General features: G+C 37.2%; 2 protein-coding genes across 9 annotated transcripts in view; one reads left to right on the top strand and one right to left on the bottom strand.

Annotated features, from left to right (window-relative positions):
* Positions 1-5,631, top strand: part of LOC139118530 (5-hydroxytryptamine receptor 2A-like) — an 86,760-nt gene extending 81,129 nt beyond the window's left edge. For all 7 annotated transcript variants that reach the window (XM_070681876.1, XM_070681873.1, XM_070681872.1 and 4 more), the window contains exon 3: positions 1,545-5,631. In XM_070681876.1, coding sequence (XP_070537977.1) covers positions 1,545-2,629 — 1,085 coding nt within the window. In that variant the 3' untranslated portion in view covers positions 2,630-5,631. The remainder of the gene's footprint in view (positions 1-1,544) is intronic.
* Positions 1-18,245, bottom strand: part of LOC139118527 (26S proteasome non-ATPase regulatory subunit 1-like) — a 168,025-nt gene that overhangs the window by 126,435 nt on the left and 23,345 nt on the right. The window lies entirely within an intron of this gene.

The following is an 18,245-nucleotide window of genomic DNA, read 5'->3' as shown; positions in this document are numbered from 1 at the left end:
AAATTCATAATAATTGGCAAAATATTGCACTAAATTTTGATGGGTGAAATTTCAGCACTCAGAAGGTTAACATACTATTTCATGCTTAAGTATAGCAATGTTTAACTCTTCAGGTACTTCAAGCTAAACCACATTCAAAACAATGTAAAGCATGACTGCACAGCAAAAAAAACAGAACCTGTTTGATTTTAAGGTTATGCTTTCCAGACTGTCACATCGCATGAAATACCATGGCATTTTGATATGAAGACACTTTTACAACCATTTTTACAGTCCAAGGGCAAAGCAGAACCAAGTATTAATGGACGTAAAGCGGTTTAATGCTTGAATTATGTTTCCCTTTAACAATCCAACATTTATAGACGTAACCCAACGCTCTACCATCTGCTGATCTGCTTTTGTAGTTTGGCAGATTCCATGTTTAAGGAAAGCAGTTTAACCTGGGGGACAGGTTTTGACAGATGTCAGAGATGTACAAAATGCTATTCTACTTTTGTTTTTTATTTCCATTCCAGTAATTCTGTTCTGGCTTTATAATAACAAAAAAAACCTTGATGATCTGATACTTTTAGTCAAATTAAACACAGTTATCTCATCTGGAAATAATGCTTTATTGTTGCTACATTATGGCAAACTTTTAGTCACACAACGTTTTTGAATGGTAACATTAGTATTGTATATGAACTTAACACTCCTGAAAGTCTATTTATGCAGTTGATCAAATCGACCTAAAATCTAAGAGAAAAAGGTTGGATCTTGTTACAAAAGTGCTAGATAAAAAGGAAATGGTAGAGCCTGCCATAAAAGGCATAATGAGCATTTAATTTTGATAGGTTGCTCAAAAATTTGGTAATAAAATTCCTGACGTATTGGAAAACAATGGTAACCGACTACAACTGCTATTTCAATGAACAGTCATGGTATTGCTGCTCACATTGTTCATACGATGCACAGTCTCTGACTGAGGTTGTGAATGATACATAAAATGTCACCAAAGAATCTTGGAAACATGAGTTGGCAATTTTTTTAAAGACTACAAAATCAAATTGCCCTTCAAATGCGTGCTAAACGTTCATGTGATATCTCGACTTCTCATTATTACAAACCTTGATGCGGGTCGGTTGAAGGTTACACGATTACTGCCTATTTACAGCAAGAAGCTTTACTTCCCTCAATTTATCCCTGGATCTAATCCAAGCTACTTTTCCCACTCACGATGCGATTCCTGGTTTTCCTAAATATAGGAAGTTAACAAATATTTCAATGCCAAATATTCCGTCATGGTCAAGTGTACTGGCAACAAACACATTAGGAATTTGACTTCCAACTTCAGCTCAATCCATTGAGCTCAAGCTTAATAAAATGATAGGGTGATACCAAAATTTGGTGAAGGGGTGGTAATTGCGAAAAGAGACAGGAGAACACATGGCTTTAAGTTTAGTAGACTGTACAAACAAATTTAAACTATATTTTTTCTGTACTTTTCCTGACTTCCAGAAAAGTTCTTTTCTTATGCTTTCTTGTGTTTTCTCTATTTCCTGCAGGTCACTGGCCATATGGACTTATACTATGCGACATGTATACATTCTTCGACGTTCTGTGTTGCACAGCATCCATAATGCATCTGTGTACGATATCTGTGGACCGCTACTTGGCCATCTCATCGCCAATAAAGCATGTCTCGCATTATCGTCACTCGTCTCTCCGAGTTGCCGTCAAGATTCTATTAGTGTGGATTATCAGTATTGGACTGTCGTGTCCCCTGATCGCGCTGGGGTTGACTGATGAAACCAACGTCTTGAACGATCGGGTGTGCGCTCTCACCAATGATTACTTTAAGCTGTATGGATCAATTGTTGCCTTCTTTATACCACTAGGAATTGTTATACTGACTTATAGCTTGACCGTGCACAAACTACGAAAAAAAGCCCAGCTTTGCTGCGACAAACCGTCGCATACAGTGCTTCGCAGGTATTCATTTCGGAGGGGATCGGGCAGTCGCCTTGGACGTCATTTCGGAGGGGGCACTACCAGGTACAGCTATAGTAAAGCAACAACCTCACCAGCCCAGAAGAAATCAATAAAGTCTCCCACCAACAGTTCTCTCCCGATGACGCTACTAACACATCAAAACGGTAACGGCGTTCACACAGAGGGCGCCACAACCGCAGATTCACCGAAGAAAAGCAACTCCCTGAGAGGACCACTCCAAGGCAAATCCCACTCGCTTAGGAAAACAATGTCAAACATGTCGCGCTCCAGTGCTGTGTCAATCAGCAATGAACAAAGAGCCACAAAAGTTCTCGGGCTTGTCTTTTTCTTCTTCGTCATCTGCTGGGCCCCGTTCTTCTTTGTCAATGTTCTCTCCGTGCTGTGTAAGTCCTGTTACTTCCCCCCACTGCTGATGGACTTTTGTCTGTGGCTGGGCTACGTGGCCAGCATGATCAACCCCATACTGTACACAGTCTTCAACAAGAGGTTCCGAAGTGCATTCCTGGCAACGCTGACATGCAGCCACAGGGAGCTAAAAGCAAGGGACCACGCTAAGTGCATGGTGTCGGGAACCTGCAGAAGTGCCGATCGGGATACCGAAAAGGAAACAAATCACCGTCTTCTCACTATGCCCTGACAATGTACTTTTATATCACGTTACAATATCAATCAGTTCCTCCTATCGTTTTACAGATTCTAACCTACTGAAATTTACAAAATGTTGATTACATTCTTTAATGATCAGAAACGACACAGAGTTAGTGAATTTTCTATGAATCAAATATTATTGATGTCACTGTTTCATAGCTCAACAACATTTACTTGTATTTTACGTTTTTTTTGACAATTTGCTATTAGTATATATACGTCATTAGCGAATGAATTTAAATATACATCTCCATGTAGCGAAGTATTACTAGTATAATCAATCATGTACTTAGATGACTAGGAAACGTCTGTCGTTGATTTTGAATTACAGAGCATTGTCAAGAGAGAGAGTATGTGTGTTCAAATAACCTTGGAGACTGATTGGTCAGTCAACTGTGACATATGATAACAAAAAATATGACTGCCGATTGTACATTTGATTACTCAGATCATGAACTTGTAAGTCTGGCAGGCCCTGTAATCTGTATAAACTTACTCATACTAATATTAAAAGAATCTATAAAGTCATTGCAGCAGTCCTTTGGTGAGTGCACTGAAATCTAGATAAGATAAGGTTTTCTGTGTAGGCCAACCATGAAAGTCAAACATCAAAAAGTTATTTGCAACTGGCTTTTGAATGACAATGCTTACAAAGGAACTAAAGAATGAGGTTGTTGGAGGAGATGCAGCCCTTGCTACCGTAAGCAAAATGGACCTGCATAGGTTTAACCCTTTGGCAACCACCGTTTACCTTAGCCTAATATTATCAATGGTGAATATGGACCTCTCTACAGGAAATAGGGGGCGAACAGGTAGACTCGTATATATGACATACACTACTGTACACACACGTGCACACTAAACTGATAATATCAAATTTCCCAGTTAGAAAGAACTGCCGATCTTGAGAAGCAACTGAAGATGAAAAGTTGCACTGATATCTGCCAATTTCAGTTTTTTTCACTCAAAGTTGGAAGAGATCAAGAAGCTGGTTGCTTAAAGGTAGAATTCGCCTCGGGGACAGATATTCAGACTCTCAAACTTTTACAATATTCTTTAGTCTTACCACTAGTGGGGGCTCATTTTGAAGCTTATGAAGAAAATAAAGTTTTCACTGGCTCAGTTTTGTGACAATCGGGAATTTCATTTTCCCCAATAGCGGGATGGTGGCCAGTTTGAATTTCAGATATCAGTAAATATCGCGTAATTTTGTTTCTCTAGTACCAAATTTGCATGGTAGCCCCCGATTTTTATTCTTGATTTTGAAAAAGAATGATTGAAAGTTTGCTTGAGGAAAGTTTGAACTAAAGTTTAAATCTTTCCATTTCGAAGCATAAACTACCTTTAATTGGACGATATTATTTTACCATTTTTTCATGTGCCATGTTCCCTCTGCAAACAAGGAAACTGTTGTAAATTTATCACAAGCCTGCATGTAATCCTTGTTCAGAGAACGTCTTAAAATCAAGAAGTTTAAATGAAAAGAAGTATATTCGGCATATGAAGCTCTGTCTAACCTTCACATATTAAAATTATTTCACGTTTTAATGGACAGTATGACATATTTCTGAATGATCTGAGAATTCCTGTTCAAAGAGTACAGACATTTCAAATGAGAATACCTCTTGTGGCTAAATCTTTACCCATTTTCCCAATGTTGAAGTCCAACCAGACTGTAAAAAGCAGGACTGAACCAAATTTAAGCGACGCAGGGTAGATATAAGTGTCCATGGATGGAGTTCTATGAATGCAAGGGACTGCTGAAGTCAATGTGGTGAAGTTCAAAGAACAGGCTGATGTGCAGCATCTCGGAAGCTGGCTTAAAACCCTTTCACCACCATGGTTTGTCCCAAATCCATTGTTTTCTATGGTAAAGTTGGACCTGTATACAGGGAACTGGGGGTGAAAGGGTTAATCTTACCCTTATCATTGAATCATACACAATAGACTCAAGTTACTGTGAATAGTGACAATTGACCAATTAGATATCACCTTCTGAGCCAGCTGCATATCAGTACTGGAGAACAGTCCTGTGTTGGTGGATGAGGTTTGGTGGGTGGAGGAACACCAGTAGATCAACACCTCAACAATTGGAAATTAACTAGAGGTAATTTACGAGGTTTTCATCACTCGTGGACCACACTGCCCACTCACAACAGTCGTGTAACGAATAAAGGAAGCATCAGTCGACACCCCAACAGTCTCTTTGGGAAAAAAATTGAAATAGGAAACACATGTTCTTGTTTATGTCTCATGGCCAGCGGTGTGCAAGTAGTATTAGAATGACAGAACAGGCTCTTTTCAATGCCTTACTGTCCACAAGGAATTTAATCTCACTTTCGTCTTTCACAGATTTCTAGTCTAGGATATATGTATGTGAATGTGTAAAACAAGTATACAGAAGTGAATCATGTTGCAGAAGGTCATTTTTTGAATATACACGTTGTTTTCACAATTTACCAGCTATCATCATTTGCATTTTTTCACAAAATTTTTGTAATCAACAACATTTCTAGCCTTTATGTCGGCTTGTAATTTTTCCTGGGATTGAAATGTTATGTACCTTTCCGCTTTCTATACTGCTTCTGTTAAATTATCCAGTATTTCCGTATTTTCCTTGTTTCTGTGAAAATTGGAGACAGAACGGCTGTGTATTGCATGTAACATTTAAGTGTAGCTGCGCGGGCTTGAATGTCACCAAAACAAATTGCAGGCTTCTGATTGGATGATACTGTACGTCTCCATGATGTTGGAAAATAATCGGAAATTCACTCTGATGTCTATAACTTCCTACAGCTATCTCTTTGCATACAGTGAATGATATAAGCACACCATCGTAGCATTTAATTACACGCCAGACTGACTGACTGCCGCTCTTTCTGTTCCAATTTTGATAGTCTCATTTTTTAGCCTTTGCTACAGTAATCTCCAATTGTTAGACTCTGCCTTCGAATATTTATGAGGTGTAAAATAAAACAGATCTTCAACCAAGGGATTTCTAGTTCTGACTGATTTGTTGTTTTTTTGGGGGGGAGGGCAGCTTGGAATAGAGCTGCAGACTTTTACATACACTTCTCAACCCCTACCTGTCCGAGGGTTAGAAAATCTAATGTTCCCAGGGCAAAAGATAGCTGAAATATTCTCCTGAGTGTGGTGAACTTGCCATTTTACTGGTCTGCAGATCTAACAGAATGCCACAGCTGATTGACGTGTTTGATAAATCTACACAGGTCTGTAAAGTCTGTAAAACTAAACTGAAGGACCACCGAATGAGTCTTCATGCTGGTCTTACACCCACCAAATCCTCCATGGATTTGTTTACCTCTAGCTCTATCACACTAACTTACTTACATGTAAAGACATCCTAACATTTGAATCAATGACAACTGGCGAAGCTTTCATTCACAATCATACTGAGAAATTTGTTTTGAGAGAGACAGTAGAAACACTTCTACTGTCACTTCTACTGTCAATGGTTTAATCAAGCATACGTTTTGTTAACAAAATGAAAAGTAAAACCTTTAAATTTCTCTTTTGAACTTAAACTTGCCTATTTCCTGTTCTCTCACTTCACAAATCACTGAAGTGATTAAACTTGATTTTTTTAAATACCGGTATTAGAAGTGATTGAAAATTGTTATTTTAACAATGACATGGTACAATAGATAGTTCTCATTACATCTAAACTAACTCACGACTTGGCAATCAAGGAAGTTATATATGAAGGGTCACAATCAACACAACACATGATAGAATCATCAACACCTCTCATTGGCCAACCACTTATCACTAAAAACCAATCAAAAGTGGAATTAAGAGTCCAACCCACCTTGGGCGCCTACGTACATATTGAAATTTAATTGGTTAACTTCGTATCACATTTATTACATCATTGGTCACAGCCACAGCATCACCATATGTTTTCACAACAGAGCATTCAGGTCTTTCCTTTTTCCTTTTTCCCTTACTACCACTCAAAGTTTTCATAGCTACTGACCCCTGAAATCAACCATTAATTTTAGTCAAATCTTCTAAAGCTCTCTATGGAGGGCCTGGACTTTCCAATTTACAAACAGGGGTGACAATGCCATGAATCAATGTCGACTGTGATTGAAGTTATCAGTGACTGTCGGGACATCTCCCAGGGGGACAAGTGTGACCTTTCTGAAAGTACAACACCACACCTTGACATAGATGCACCAGCACTTTTTAAAAAGATGATAAACATGACTGCTATCACTCAAAACCACAACTCTTCACCGCTTTCAATAAAGACGCGGTGAGATCACATAAAAAAGTGCAGACTAAATGAATTCTTAAACAGCGTTATTGAGAAACTAACATCCACTTTAAGGTGAAGTACTACGAATTACGTCAAAATTAAGTTGTGGTGTCATTTTCTTGAAACTTTGCACAAATATTCTTGGAAGTTGTGCAAGTGCAAAAATAAAATAAAAAATGGGGGTCACCACGCTCGTTTCCATGGAAACGGACGTTAAAATGGCGTCGCTAGAAATAAATAAAAATGATATAATTCACTTAAACTAAAGAAAGCAATTATAAAAAGCTTAGCAAATGAGTTAATTTTGATAAATACCAAGACTTAAGATCCATATCTATCGAATGTATAGTTTTCATGATGTTTGTAAAGAAATTTTTACATAAGTATCGATTACAAAATGACGATATCGAAATTATATCACTACATAATTTTCGAACTTTCTTCCTGTCGCTTTGAATGGTGTCATTTTGACCAAACTTGGCGAATAAAATCCTGACATAATACCATTTAGTTTACACTTTTAATAAAAGGGTGTCACCACGCTACTTTTTACAATATCTCCAGGTGAATGGGTAATATGCGCCATGTAAATGGGAGAGAAATGTGAATTTTTCGCTCATGTTGAATAAAAACCAGCTTCCTAGGGGGTCAAAATATGACAAGGTTATAGGTCACATGTATTTCTCAGAGACTGGGTCAAAAAATTGGGTAAAAGCGCAATTTCAACAATGACAGGTGATGTTAAATACATGCGCCACAAAGTAACCCATTTGCGAAAGGCTGGAGTTAAATCTGCGCAGAAACGTTCTAAAGCGTGTGCGCGTCCGAATTCGTCGCCCTTTACCTTAAAAGGCTTTTCTCAGCTTTATTGCGCACACATTGATTTTTGTACCTTAGCCACCATGATCAATCGACATCATATACTGACTGCAAATTCTCTCTGAAGTTGATGGAACTGATATTCTGAATGATTTTTAAATGACCTGTGAGTGATCAATATTACCACTGTGGAAATTCCAGGTGGTCTAAACAGTGTAATTTCTAATAAATTCACATTGGCAATCTCCTGCTATTAATTGAGGAAATATTTTTGGTTAATTTGAGCAATTAATTTGCAAGGCTATTGTGGCAGGACCAGATTATTTATAGGAAACTGTAGTGCGGTCTTTTTCGGAACTCATGATTTGCAAAGCTGTTGGTAGTGGGACATGATGATGAGAAACCGTTGTGAATCTATCGATTGCTTCCCAAGCAGTCCTGCCTGACTCATCAGTCAGCGATTCGATGAGTTAACCACAGAGTTTTTAATTCCTGCGTCCGACCTGTCTCACCCGTGTCTCCCAGTGGTACAGCCGGCTTGCTGGGCATACACATGGCCAGTGAACCGTGGTTTTGGCCTTTTTGCTGGGATTACGGAGCTGATAAGGTTCACCAACAACAGGCATGTTATTATGCCGGCGCAGATGGGACGAAACATCCTCCATTATTTGAAATCCTTACATTTCAAGGGTGATGTACAACAAATGTTTCCTGACACCTTTACTCCCATGGACAAAATAATTTTCAGCCTGCACACAACTTGTCGATGTGAAAGAATTCTCGGCAAGCACTAAAGCATGTGATATTTCATCATGCAAAAAAAAACCCTAGTTTCATGAGAATTTTTATGTAAGGTGGTAATTAAAATGAAAATTGCTCTGCAAAAACCTTCAAAGTATTGTAATCAGTGAAAGGTCATGAAAGTTTTATGAGAATTTTAATCTAACTTCATCAAAAATGGGAATTAATGTTGAGTGCTTTCAGAGTAATAATGATAAATCTATAATTGAACAGTGAGAATGTTTTTTCCATCTTGACCAGTGTTTGGAATTAAATTGTTTGGTAATTACAGTCGCCGTTTTGTATCAAATTATCTTAATGCTGTAGTATTAATGTAATAATCCCTTGCTGGTTTAGACATTAAACATTTGACCTTTGACACGGGGTGTATCAAGGTTGCAGTAATCACCATTGCATTTCATGAGTGACTGGATCAGCACGGCAAGACGAAACCAAAGCACAAAGAAGATTTCACTTCTTATGATAACTGGAGTGGTATGGGAACGTGATAACTGGGGCGGGATCAGAACTAAACTAGATTGCATGTCAGGAAGCAGAATTGACTGTGGAAATGTAAAATCATCCCCGAGAGTATGGGTGCTGGTATTCAATTTATGAATGATCATTTCCATCAACAAGAAATGGCCAATGTTAATGATCCCTGAGCTGTATACATAGGCCAGCTTTCAAACATACGTGCACTTCAAGTTCAAAGGCAATAAATGTGAAAGTTCTATCAAAGACCAGCCTGCTACATAACAAAAATAGTACAATTATACTACGTGGACTACCATGCATGCCAGTTTTGACAATTTAATGAATTACTGGATAATTTGAGCACCAGAAAGTTCTGGTGAAATCCCATAGGTGTTCACAGTGTGCTTGGTACAGCAAATTGCGGTAACCAAGAAGATAAAGATTCCCAAGCAAAAGTTGTTTAAATATGTTTTCCAGTAAAATGCAGTTTCTTGTTCTATTCTGGAAATCATCTCAGACCAATTGGTTCAACATAGCCAGAATGTGTACGATATCTTATAATGTTACCATACTGACACCTGAATTCTATTTCAGTCCAGAAATCACATTTCAACATTATCATTGCATATTATGCACATTGTGTTATTCTTGCAAGACTCAAACTTCTTATTTCAAAATAGTCGAAAAGAAGAACAAGCGAATGAACATGTGTCAAGAAGAAACGTAATGAAAATATTATCATAAGTAACAGCTTTTGTCCCTATATGGCAAGTTTTCTTTTTTTTGGCTAGGCCAACTTTCGTATCAATTAAATACACAGTTATTTTGCAGTTTGCAACTCACTTCACTTGAAAACGTCCCTGAAAGATTAATGGCACTCGGGTCCATGAAGTCAAATTCTGATCCGTCTTGCCAAGTATTTGAATTTGAAATGGAAGTAATATCTTTAAGCTCTTTATGGACAAGGTTGACAGCAACAACTTGACAAATAGTCCTGCATTTCCAGACTCATTTTTCATCAAGCGGCAAATTTATTCGAGTGGTGGAGCATGTACAGTATTGATAAATTGTCTGCCACTTCCAGGAACTCTTAGTGACAGAATTGCTTGTTTGAGTATCTGCCCTTTTCATGTTCGGAATGCTGTCTTTGACAAGGGAGTAGGAAGGAAAATGCTAATAGTCAAATCCTAAGTTTTTCAAATATATCCCTTTTATATCGACCCGGATAACCGGGAATATCTCAAAGAGGCCATGTGTCAGTCAAAGCGCTTTGAAACACTCATATTCTGTGTCGGTTACAAGTACGACTAAGTAATTTCAATACACAGCAAACAAAGATGGCATTATTAAGCTTCATTTTTGGTTAAATCCCATTATATCCTACTCTAACATTTTTTTAACCGAAAGATATCTTCCAAGTTTTACAGACATTCTTTTAACCATATTCCACAGACACTCGAGAAAGTTTTCTCAAGGACCTATAATCATACCAATCAAAGTACCGGTATGTTGCCTTTTACCTAAGCTGTGACAATGTTCATTTACGCCAGAACAGGCCAGAAATTGACTTTTGAATTCATTTTAACTCTTGTCAACCTTGAATGCCGGAAATTTCCAGCATCATAATAAATTACCATGTACCTTGGATTGTTGGATTCTATATGTGTATTCACAGTATGCTTGGTACAGTAATTTCACAGCATTGTGGTAATCGAGAGGTTAATTTCCTGCCATTTTTGAAAAAAATTGACACACAACAAAGAAGGCAAATAATACCAGACCACAGTGGAGGACATTGACACTCCATGTGTTGGAGTGGATGGCTCGTTGTTGAGTCAGCTTAGATTCTGATAGGTATATGAGCAATGTCCGCTGAGTTTGCACAATCCCACGTACACTGCATTTGCACAATCTCATGGAAGCAGCCATATACCAGTGTAGCAACTTTTTGTTACACATCTTGTTAAAACTTACACATGCAGTTCCTTTCAGTGGTTTATAATACTTGTATACACAACCTTTAGCAACTTCATCTGTATAGACTGATTTTATTTTGAAAGTAAATTCATGCTAATAATAGTAAAAGTTACAGCACATGAACCATTAACGTTATTGAAATGTGCTTGCTTCAGTCAGAATCTGCATCATGGAATGGAATTTTGGACTCCCAAAATCTCACACTTCTTTTCCGGCCTACTCTTTAGCAGACTCCTTTGGAAATCTCTGGAGAAAATTAACTTTTGACTTTCCTGTTTTTTGTGAAAGTTGAAAACAAAAATTTCATCCTCTCCTGTACATTTTACACAGAGAATGGTAGCAATTGTGATTTTTAAATACAAATAAATTTGAGAGATTTGCTTCTGTCATCAAAAAACTCTACGCAGTGATCGCAATTTTTTAATCTTGGTTATGAAAGAAAAAGTTTCCTTGAGCAAAGGATGAGAAATGGTGAAAACAATTTTATTTCGAAGAGCATACTACCATACTTGAATTTAAAAAAAAGACTTTAAATTCAAATTTTGAGTTAAAGATGGTTTAGTTTAATCCCTTAACCACAGAATTTTGGTAGAGCCTTATTGTTTTCTGTGGTAAAGTTGGACCTCAACATTGGCAAATGGGGGTGAAAGAGTGAAGACTTTCCTTGAGATGTAAATCATCTCACAAGGGAACACTTGTTTCCAACAAATCATAATATTTGTCTGAGAATTACTGCAGATGGAGTGAGAAACGGATACAGCTGTACGGGTCCATCATCTCATCACTTGTCTACGTGTTACTATCACCCACCCTACCATAGCTTGCGTACGTGTTCCTATGTTCCTATGCAGGGCTCTGGTATGTACGATATGCGATGTCTTGAAAACTCTCAGAGTGGCAAATGGACAGTAATTCACAGTTTGCCGAGTACAGTTTTACAACATTTGATTAGAAGTAACACAAGTCGTTATTGCAGGGGGCAAAACTGGAGATAATCTACACCACCAGAGAAACATTCCTTGGCTGACTACTTAAATCTCAACAATGAGTATTATTTATGATTACTCTTTTAAAGCACCTAGCAAGAGACCAGTCTGAAAGGCAGAAGTTAACAAGACAAAACTAGACAGTGATTTGAGCAGTCAGCTATGCCGATAAAAAGATATGTGCACACTTGATAAGCTTGAGGCACTGAATTAATATAGCAAGATACCGACTTTTTTCCCATTCATCCACTAACCTCCATGATAATCTGTCATTGCAGAATGTTTCAATTATCAAGGAAAGGAGATACAGGATTTTGACGGCTTTTTAGATCACTTTAGTCAGTAGCTGAAAAAAAAAATTGGTTGCCATGATCAAGAGGTATACAATCAAAAAATGGGAAACACCACGGCTTAAGAATGCAGTGCGGGATTCTATAAATATTGACAGGAATTCACAGTGCTTTGAAATCGGAGAAAGTGTGAGGATCTCATCTCTTAGGATTTTGCAGACTGATTGAGTAAGTTAAAGAGCACTGATGAGACTAGCGTTAGATGGGAAAAATCGCATCACAGCATTCTGATGCTTTCTTACATTTTCAGGGCGAGTTTTCAATGGTTTCTTGTTCTTATCTTCTTTTTTTCACGGGAGTACGTAATTCTGACATCACAATTCACGGCACTATCTCAAAATCTCAACGTGTTGGTATCTGCGGTGCTAATGCGGAAGAGTCCCCATATCGATGTTAGACGTCAAACCCCTCAGAGGCAAGACGGTGATGTCAGTAATTGAAGATTTTCACTCAACAGAGGGGAGGGGAGGAGGGGAGGAAAAGAAGGCAAAAGAAACCACTGGAAGTGATTTTCTGAAGGGGTAGTCATTGAGAAGATTAAACACTTATCTAATTTATGGCTGAAGCAGAAAGCGGCAGCAGTGTCATTATCGTCCATGCAGATATTGAGTCCCTATTTGATGTCAACTACCGAACACTTCTCAATTTATCAACAGGGTCGTACTCTCCATATTCCCCCGCAAAGCGATCACAGAGTTCCTCACATTACAAGCCAAATTATCCCTTGATGCTGGAGTGAGAGTCATTCCTATCCATTCTGGAAATTGCACGTATACACACACACCTATAAATCTGGCATAATTGTATTTTCACCAGACACGCTGGACTGCGATGTTCAATTTCTGACAAATTTGTACCAATGTGCCACATGAAATGATAAGCAGTGAGTGTGGATTTTTTTACGTGTTCTCAGCATCAGAATGACATAGTGTTCAGAAAAAGAAATCTTCCTTTCTTCTATAGCCGCATGTGGCTTGATGTATCTCTTAGAAATTTAGTTCTTGACAGCAAAACTAATCCAGCAAAATATCCTTTTCTGTTATATAGATAGATGGTATTACATATTGAACTAACGAAAACACCGGCGCCTGAGTCATTATGATTTCACTGGCAACTATTAATATTCAACACGCAGCAAATCCAATGCAAATACAAGCCGCCTAAAATCTACAGATGCAGGGCCTCTTGGGAGCAGTACAGGAGTGATGAATTTTCACCAGGAGTTTGAAAAGCAAATCAAAGGATGAAAATTTCATAAAAGTTTTCAGCAGCCGTGTTTAGAGTTCAGTACCCCGTGAAAACGAAAGTACACCAAGGTGGGATTTCGTATTTGCTGGTGGGATTTGTATACTGTGCAGTACATACTGTGAATCTCAGTGAAATAGAGTAAACTTTAACTGAGAATATTATATCCAGTGTACCTTTTGGGTTGACTAGATCTATAAGTACCATCGTGCATATGAATATATTTGATATGTATAAACTCTGGCTGTATATTTCTTTCAGAAATTTGCCATTATATAGGCCTTTTCAAAGGTCTCTGTCAGAAATCTTGATAATTGAAAATCCAAATTCTTGCAATGTCTTACTTAGAAAGCTTGAGTATGATGAAATTACAGTGTTGAGCCAATTTTCATCAATCAGGGGAAGATTTTGCACCTCTGGGATTGTGTATACTGGAATTAAAGTCTTTAAATCTTGACCTGATTGCAAATTTAACAGGACTTCTGACTTTCATTATTTCTAGAGTAATTTGACTGCCAATGGTGCCATGAAGAATATCGCAGCCACTTTGTATACCAAATATTAAACACATTTCCACAAGACGTGTGGTAAATTCAAACAGTAACCAATGATTTTCTTGATCCGAAACTTTAATCAGAATCAGAAGGTCATCATTCACAGAGAAACTCTAATTTTACAAATTTTTGTTGTGATCTGATCCAAGTGGGAAAACTGGGAAAATTCCATGGTAAAATTCGCAGCATTAACCAGGGAGCTGTAGCTGTGATATATCATACCAAGTAAGTACTTATAGGACTATCAACAGCAATCATTCTATATTAGCGTTGACAATTGCAGTCAAATGTTACAAAATCTTATTGGCAGACTGTTTTTTTTTCTCAATATAGATGGAAATTTGCTTCATTGTGAAAACAGAGCAGAACTGCACTCTGATTTCATTTTGTCTTCAATGTAGAGTAAGTACACATCGGGCACTGGTAAATTGGAATTTCAAGAGGACTTACATGTAAGTCATCAGATGCAGAGAAAAGAAAGTGGAAAATACATTCCTGGAGAGAATGACGAGTTTTTTCATCTCATCAACATACATAGAGTACAAGCCAAAAGAAATATCCATTTTCCGTTGATAATGAGTTATTATCATCTGATTTGCATACTTCAAGTGTCTTCCACTGTGACAATTTATAAAAAAAACATTATTTGCATATTATTGTGGCAACATAATCTTTTTATGGGTATTGACGTACGAATAGACTGCTGGAAAAACAGAGGGGTGGCCTATCCCTACAAGTCCCCTGTGGAAAACCCTCTTCAGCAATAAGCTCTGTAATACTATTTGCATAAACTGGTGAATGGTAAATACATTGTGCTTAGAGCATTTGACGTATCAACATTTCAAAATCCATGATTTCGATAAATGTGAACAAAATAGTTGTTCATTTTGTGCCACTCATGTGATGTTGAAAGCTGGTATTTCTAGTGGTAGGTGGTACTCAAAATTTTACATTTTACTGCAAGAAAAAGGCAAACTATGATTTATACCTTTACATAAATTAGAGTGGCTATTCAGTACACAATTTAGAGAATAGGCCAGGCTATAATAGAATTTTCAATCAAACTAGTGGATTTTCGATATTGAATGAAAATACCAAAGGGTGAGGTCTTGTACAGGTTATGAGAAAAAAGTCACCGTTCAAAACAATATTTAGGGTAGGGAGACCTGCAATTGCTTACCATCCTTTCAAATCTGGCCAATGAATGCCTTGACTGCTGCTAACACTCGGGAGAAACTTGCTTCGTACAAATTGAAGCAGCACAGTGACCATGCAGTTCCTTTTTAAAATTGTACATGTTACTGATGATATTCTGCAACAACACTGCCCTCTGTAGTCAGGTTTTTTAAATTAAAATGAGTGCCACACCAAGTTTGCTCAGATTATTTTTATCCTCTTTCCGGTGACATCAGTAACAACAAGGATTTAAATAATTAAAATAAATTGGAATCATTATGTAGAATACACAGATCTTAATGAAAGACAGAAAATGATGAAAGAAAACCACCAACCACTGATAAATTAATTGTAAATACCGATTAGAGTACATAGATAACTGGTGAATTTGCATTTAATTGCAGAGACTAATGGAATTTTCAAGGTAAACTAATATAAACTTTAATTTTTTCTGCTAATTTCAAAGGTTATCATGACTTCAAACGGTGTTTCAATGCCAAAACTTGTTATACATAGTTGACAAAATAGAGAAAGCGAAATTAGCACTTTGAAAAGCACAGGGTTAGAGATCCTGTTACGGCAACAACAGCTGCAAGAGTAACTTGATAATTTATTTAATTTTGCTTTAAAAAAAATAAGTTCACATTATTTATGTGTCTTTCCTGTATTCCGTGTCTGGCATATAATGACTACAGTGAACGACATCAATGCAAAACTAGGGTAAGAGTTTGGTTTAAAACAAGGTACAGTAAAGCACATAGCCAGTTTACTTTTAAAATGAATGGAACATTTCATACTTTTTATGACTTTTCTTCTTACAACTATTTCCACTCTGCATAAATTCACAAAAAAATTCACGATCAGTTCATTGAGTGAATTCTTTAATCTAAGGACACCCTTGCAAATGGAAAAAATTATCCTTAGGGTCATAAGCACTTGAAAAGGTACCATAACAGAAAATCCTGAACTTTTGCAAACATTTTCCTTAAGGAGACTTTAAACCATATTGTTTCATTAATAAGTAAAAGAATCAAGGGTCATCAGCCAAAGTCTGGGATTTGAGAAACAAATTACCTTACCTAACAAGTTTACCAATACTTGAAATTCAAAATGGCTGCTATATCAAGCGTAAACCCTGTGGGCAAAATTACAGTTTTTATTTTTAAAAAGACTTCAAAATGAGTCCACATTAGTAGTAGATGCGCAAAGTATTCCAAAAATCTGAGTTTTAATGTCAGCCCTTCATAGACAAGGTACAATTCTCCGCAACCCATAACTTGCGTTTCAAAATACCTTTCCATACTAGAGGAGTTTCTGTAATCATTATGTTTCACTGTACCAGGTATGTGCTACAACTCAAGCTTCAATAAATATTTTGGAAGGGGTTATAGTCATGTAATTAAAAGCCACCCGGTTCGTTTTATCCATTCAAGAACATCACACAGAACCATTACAAACTGCAAAAGTCAACTTGTCACCTGTAGAGGGCGCCAAACTATCAAATCATGGGATTCTAGTTTTGCCAAGACCAAAATCATGGCAACATGTTTCCAAGATGGTATATGTGCGGGAGAAAATATTACAACATGTTTGACTTTAAATAGCACACTTGCACAGAAAAACGACTGCAACAAACCTTGAAGAAATCATTACAATCTAAAATGATGCCATAAGTGCTGAGATAAACACTAACTGACAAGACAGTAGTCACAAGTTAAGAAATTGAAGTATTGCAGATAAAGAAATCCTATAATCTGACAATTTGTTTTCCTTTTGAAATCCACATGAAAACAAAGCCATGTGCTTGTCTATGCGAGCCAGTGCTTGTATCTTTACAATGGAACGGATGCAGGTGCCTCTTTTTTAAACTTTTCAACCAATATATATATATATATATATATATATATATAATATATATATATATATATATATATAGATATATATATATATATATATATATATATATATATATATGAAAGTTCATCAAACCAAAAGCCACAAAAACTGCACACAATGCATCACATGCATCACTGTGAAGAGACTGCCATGGAGTATAAGACAATAGGGACCTTTATCACATTGTTATGAGATAATGAAATTTTTTGCGGTTTCACTGTTCACTGGTCACAGCCTTCTCAGATACACTCACTGACATCTTTCAACCTGCTCACATATCCTTCACCTACACAAACAACTGAGACGTCAAATGTAGGTCATGATGGACCGAGCAACCTTTCCCCTTGGTCAAACGTCACTATCTTCGGCAGAAAGTCAGTGACAGATTTTTACAACTGTCAGAACAAACAGCACCGACTTTCAGCAGCTGCAATTCAATCAGTATCTGGCAAGAGATACAGTGGCAGTGTTTTTGTCCCAGGGACCTGAACTTTGTGGACTTCACTTCACGGGATGTCTCACGGCCTTTCAACATGATCATTTACACCTTGGCCACAAAAGCCGGAAGCCATTATAAACACGGTCAAATCAGTCGCAGATCTTATCAGATTTACCAATTTTTTTCCTCCCAGATTACAATTTGTATTACCTTTGTACAGATTAATTCAAAAACTTGGGAGTGAAATGGATTCGAGTTCATCATGTGTCTTTGAGTGAAGAAAGATTTTTAAAAAATTTCAAATCCTTGTATGTTTGCTCTGTTTACTTTCTGAACAACTGTACTATTCAAACCAGCATTGTGCAAGTCATTTCAACTCTGTTTTTCTGATTTCTTGAATATATTTGACTGCTATAAACATGTAAGTTACTTGAAATGCCCCATGTTCATCCCTTCAGTAAGATATTATACAAAACTCATCTCTGACAGTACATATGGTGTGACAGTGTTTCCAGTGAAAAGGTTTTCAAATTTATCCGTATCACATTTTGGCAATTCTATTTGCCATTGTTGAAGTCTGATTGTGTGATTGCCGATCACAGTAACAGAGTATCAGTCTGGTAA

The sequence above is a fragment of the Ptychodera flava genome, chromosome 19 (genome assembly GCF_041260155.1).
Source record: "Ptychodera flava strain L36383 chromosome 19, AS_Pfla_20210202, whole genome shotgun sequence".
NCBI classification, from domain to species: domain Eukaryota; kingdom Metazoa; phylum Hemichordata; class Enteropneusta; family Ptychoderidae; genus Ptychodera; species Ptychodera flava.
Note: the sequence above shows the minus strand (reverse complement) of the source record. Positions and strands in the feature narration are given on the sequence as shown.